The following is a 5307-nucleotide window of genomic DNA, read 5'->3' as shown; positions in this document are numbered from 1 at the left end:
TACCCCCACCCCCTCTCCGGCCTATCAGCCTCACCTTAACCTCTTTCCACCTATCGCATTCCCAACGCCTCTCCCCCAAGTCCCTCTTCCCTACCTTTTATCTTAGCCTGCTTGGCACACCCTCCTCATTCCTGAAGAAGGGCTAATGCCCAAAACGTCGATTTTCCTGCTCCTTGGATGCTGCCTGACCTGCTGTGCTTTTCCAGTAACACATTTTTCATACCGGCCACTACAACAAACAACCGGAACTGGCAACCGGAAGCAGCAGAAACGAAACCAAATAAATTCCAGAAGACACAGTAAAGCAGCGCTTCAAAGGAGGCTCCAAAGCACTGAAGATGTTACCTAGACAGGAGACAAAATGTCTGCAAATCAACTTCCCAGCTCGGCGAACATTTGGTCTATTCTCTGTTAGCCCATTATGTATCACAATCTACTGCCAGCAAAGATCAGCCATCATGTGTTCAGGTTTGGTCAATGTGTAATCAGTGCCAACAAACCGTATATCTCATGATCTCGCTACCATGTTGCAAGGATATAATTTTGCCATCAGTGCCTATAATGTTTCCTGGACCTTTCATTTACTTTTTGCATCTCTTCTCTCGCAATACACCATGTCCCTGGAATTATAATTCTTTTCCTGACACAATATCATAAAATTATCCAAATCTTTTCTGAAACTTCATACAAACATATAAAATCGGAGTTGAAGGATATTCAGCTCTTCAAATCTATTTCATTATTCAATATCATCATGGTCAATTGGTTCAATTTATCCTCAGTAAACTGTGATTTCCTTGTCCAACATAATCCTGATTCTTTTATTGATTAAAATTCTGTCTACCTCAGCCTTGAATATATTTGATGACACAGCCTCTACAGCCCTCTGTGCTAAAAAAAAGTCCACAGAACCACTACCCTCTGGGAGAAAGAAATTCCTCCTCTGTCCTAAGCAGACAACTCCTTACTCTGAGATTACTTACCCTTGACTTTTGCACAGAAAGGCTTTCTACATCGACTGTTAGGGTCCCTTGAATTTCATGTTCCAATAAAGTTACCTCTCATTCTCCTAAACTCCAATGAGCATAGGCCCAATCTACCAACCTCAAAGTCCCCCTTTTTCTATCCTGCTTGTTACTTCCTCAAAGAACAGCAATAAATTTGTCAAGTATGATTTCCCCTTCATTAAGCTGCAATGACTCTGCTTGATATTATGATGTATTTCTAAGTACTCTGTTACATCCTTTGTCACACTCCAGCATTTTCCCAACTGGCATTTTCCCAGCTAACTGGCCCATAGTTAGTTGTTTTTGTGTCTCTCTCCCTTTTTAAATAAAGTGTTACATTAGCAATTTTCTAATCCTCTGGAATGCTTCCCAAATCTAAGATTTCTGAGAAGCTTACTACCAATGCATCAATTACGTCTGCAGCTGCTTCTTCTAAAACCTACCTCATAACAAATGTCAAGCCAGCTAACCTACAGTTTCCTCTTTTCTTCTTCCATTCTTCCTTCTTGAAGGCAGGAGTTATATTTGCTACTTTCCATTACAATAGAACTTTCCTTGAAACAAAGGCAGTTTTGGAAAATTAACATTGACATGTCTACTAACTCATTAGCAACCTCTTTTAAGACACTAGGATGAAATCCTGGATCCCAAGACGTATCAGACTGCATTAAAAATCACACAACACCAGATTATAGTCCAACAGGTTTAATTGGTTCCTATTAAACCTGTTGGACTATAACCTGGTGTTGTATGATTTTTAACTTTGAACACCCCAGTCCAACACCGGCATTTCCAAATCAGACTACATTAGTTTGCTTAGTACTGTTTCCGTCATGATTATAACTCTGTTAAATTCTTCTCCCCTTTCACCACCTGATTTACAGCTCTTACTGGAATGCTTATTGTATTCTCTATAGTGAAGGCAGAAGTAAATAATTTTTTTTCATTTTATCCACCATTAGCTCTCCATTCTCACTCTCTAGAGGATCAGCACTCATTTTACTTACTCATTTTCATTTTTCAATGATTGTAGAAGCTCTTTTTATCCATTTTTACATTCCTAACTACCTTCTTCCTCTAGCCTAATATGCCAGTTACTTCAGTATGCTCAACTTTCATGCCCACATGCTTGCCTTTATTTATGTTTAAAATTCACATCTTAGACTCAAATTTCTGCCTTTCAAGCTCATGTTAAATTAAATTATATTGTGGTCACTGCTATCTACAGATGTCTTTAGTCAAAGTGATTAATTAATTCAGTCAAATGGCATGACATTCTAATGTTCTTCAAATAGTGAACTAACTGTAGTCTTTTGTAAAGCAGGAAGATAATCCTACAGTATTGAAAGATATTTTCAGATTCCTGTTATAACATAACTGATCACAGCTACAGTCCCCCAACTCCCCAAGAGTGTGTTTAATGCATGTACTGTCCGTGCTAAAGAAGCTGTTAGTTTACAATTCAGCTAGTCAGCAAAAGAAATTTGTTAGCACTTAGTCCACTCCAAAATTAAAATCTGAACTTCCGTGTTATTTTCTTCCAGATCAAAAATGTCTCATCTCTGTATTCTGAACTCAGGAGCAGAAATCAGAATTTATATTTGGAGTACTACGTAGAGTTTTGAATTCCTATTTAAGTATAAATTGCTTTTGAATAATTCAGAGAAGGTTCACTCACCTGATACCTGGGATGGAGGGATTATGTTATAAAACAGTTTGGGCGTGTTTCCTTTGGAGTTTAAAAGAATGCAAGGTAATCCTGTATAATGCACAAAACCCTGGATTTAGGGGATTTTTGCTCTTATGGGAAGGGTACACAGATTAAAATGACAAGGTCTCCTATCCAAGATGGAGATGGGTTTTTTTTCTCTCAGAGGGTCAGTTGCACCTGGAATTCACTTCTGTAGACAGTAGTGGAGCTAGGATCACTTCGTATTTATACAGCAGGGTTACATTCTTGTTTAGCAGCATCTCAGGAGCAGGAAAATCGATGTTTCAGACAAAAGCCCTTCGTCATTTTGGGCAAAAGCCCTGATGAAGGGCTTTTGCCCAAAACATCGATTTTCCTGCTCCTCGGATGCTGCCTGACCTGCTGTGCTTTTCCAGCACCACTCTAATCTTGACTCTGAATCTCCAGCATCTGCAGTATTCACTTTCGCTTTACATTCTTGTCTAAGTAGTGGGGGTGCGGGGTGAATCCAAGGTTATATGGGATAGAAAGGAATGTGAAGTTGAGGCCACAGATCAGCCACAATCTTATCCAATTGTGGAGGAGGCTTTGCAATTACTGTGTATTAATAAACTCACATAGTGGGGCAAATAATTTGTTTCTGAAGTTTAACATAGTTAGGTTGCATCATTTGGTAGGAAAAATAGAGAGGTTGCTCGGGAGATGCAAATCTAGGTGGGGTGGATGAACAAAGAGATTTTGGAGTACCAACACAAATTAGTAAACGTTGTGCCACATGTTAGTGAATTCACAAAAAGAGCAAAATAATTACAAAACTTTATTTCTAGAATAGAAGTAAAAGGTGGGGAAATTATGCTGAAGCTTGGTTAGATCACTGCACATAAATCTGGTCACTATATTAAATGAAAGCCTGTTGAAGCTCAGGGCTGGATGGGGATGGGGTGCAGAGAAGATTTACAAGGATAATACCAGAAAAGCATGGGTAAAAATATCAGGAAATATTAACAGGTTGGTTCATTTTTCTTTTGAAAAGGGATGGCTGAGGGATGACTTAATAGAGGTGATTAAAATTATAAAAGATTTTGGTACATTAGGTCTAGAAAGAATGTTCTCTTATGTGGAGTACAACTAGAATCCATCAATATAAGATATTCACCAAGAAATGAATTCAGTAGAAATTTAATTACCCAACAGGGAGTCATTAAAGTCCACAGTACACATGAATGTAAGAGGAACTAGACCAGCATAAGGGAGGAGGGAACAAATGTCTATGATAGTCCATTACGATGAGGAAATATTGGAGGAAGCTGAAGTAAAACATAAACATCAGCATGGGCTGAATGGGCTGATTAGTTTGTTTTTGTCCTGTACATCCTCTGTACTGATCGCTGTGTTTTTGTGTCCCCCACAATCGTACAACATCTAACTCCGTTGTCCGTAGATTAAAAATGCGTTCAAGCCTGAAACTGCAGTACTGCAAACAACATCTTCCATGGTCCTACACTAAAGAAGTATTCCATTTCCTACTTTTAAAACGACTTCTTACACAATCTACAGTAATTTACATTTATGTAGCGCTTTCAAGGCAATTAAAAACATCCCAGAAACTAAAGTTGCACGTGGGGGCACATTTTTCCTTTTAAAATAAACTGTCACTAAGAATGTTAAAAAGCAAATAAGTTGTTTGGAAAAGCGCAAAGACCGACATCCACAGCTTTCAGTAACAGGCACCTATTGTATGTTATGTATTTGTTGTTTCAGGCTGAGCGGATTTCGTCTCGACTCGTATTTAACAGTCAATGTGAGCACCGTGTCGCCTCAAGCCGGGACCCTCGGTGAGTTTTAAAGTAAATCGATTGTCCTTAATCCTGCCCCCACCCTTTCGCTTACCGCCATGTTGGTGCTGGAGACAAGGCAACGGTTTAAACCGGGGCCCGCATCGCCCTGGACATGAACCAAAGCATCACATTCTTACCGATTAGCGCCCCCTTTCCACCGCCAGGAGAATACACCCTCCTCATCTCCCTCACAAAAACTTCATTACAAAATGCTGGATAAAAGCAAATTACTGCGGATACTGGAATCAGAAACCAAAAGAGAAAATGCTGCAAAATCTCAGCAGGTCTGGCAGCATCTATAAGGAGCTTTGACAAAGGGTCAGTTAGACTCGAAACGTCAGCTCTTTTCTCTCCTTACAGATGCTTCCACACCTGCTGAGGTTTTCCAGCATTTTCTCTTGGTATTAAAAAATGCTGATCAGTTTCCTCAAAAACTGATAACTCAAAAAGCAATCAGTGCAACTTGCATTAGAAGAAGAAAAAGCAAAAGCCCTGGTGGAGGTTTACACGACGAAGGCTCAAAATGTATTTTAGATTCGAGGATGGTGCCGTTGACAAATTTGGTGTGATTTCCAGCATCTTCAGATCTAACAGGTCGTTCTCCTATAACACATTCCAGCAACCTTGCTTAATAGAAAACCGCTTAATAGAAATAATGGGGCCTATGTGAAAAGTAGGGTTGAGGCAGACCAGCAAAAAGTATCACTCACGATCGCTCAAAAATCAACCAAAAGCCTAACACAAAGTATAACACGGCCTAAGTGGAGGTTTA

At 39.6% G+C, this 5307-nt stretch overlaps 1 protein-coding gene across 1 annotated transcript in view; it reads right to left on the bottom strand.

The window, feature by feature from the left end:
- Positions 1-4675, bottom strand: part of rpl11 (ribosomal protein L11) — a 15314-nt gene extending 10639 nt beyond the window's left edge. Inside the window, exon 1 of the mRNA XM_043717740.1 lies at positions 4588-4675. Within this exon, the coding sequence (XP_043573675.1) occupies positions 4588-4593 (6 nt within the window). The 5' untranslated portion in view covers positions 4594-4675. The remainder of the gene's footprint in view (positions 1-4587) is intronic.
- Between the last annotated feature and the right edge of the window lie 632 nt (positions 4676-5307).

The sequence above is a fragment of the Chiloscyllium plagiosum genome, chromosome 27, assembly GCF_004010195.1.
Source record: "Chiloscyllium plagiosum isolate BGI_BamShark_2017 chromosome 27, ASM401019v2, whole genome shotgun sequence".
Lineage (NCBI taxonomy): Eukaryota > Metazoa > Chordata > Chondrichthyes > Orectolobiformes > Hemiscylliidae > Chiloscyllium > Chiloscyllium plagiosum.
This window is presented reverse-complemented; position numbering and strand designations above follow the sequence as displayed.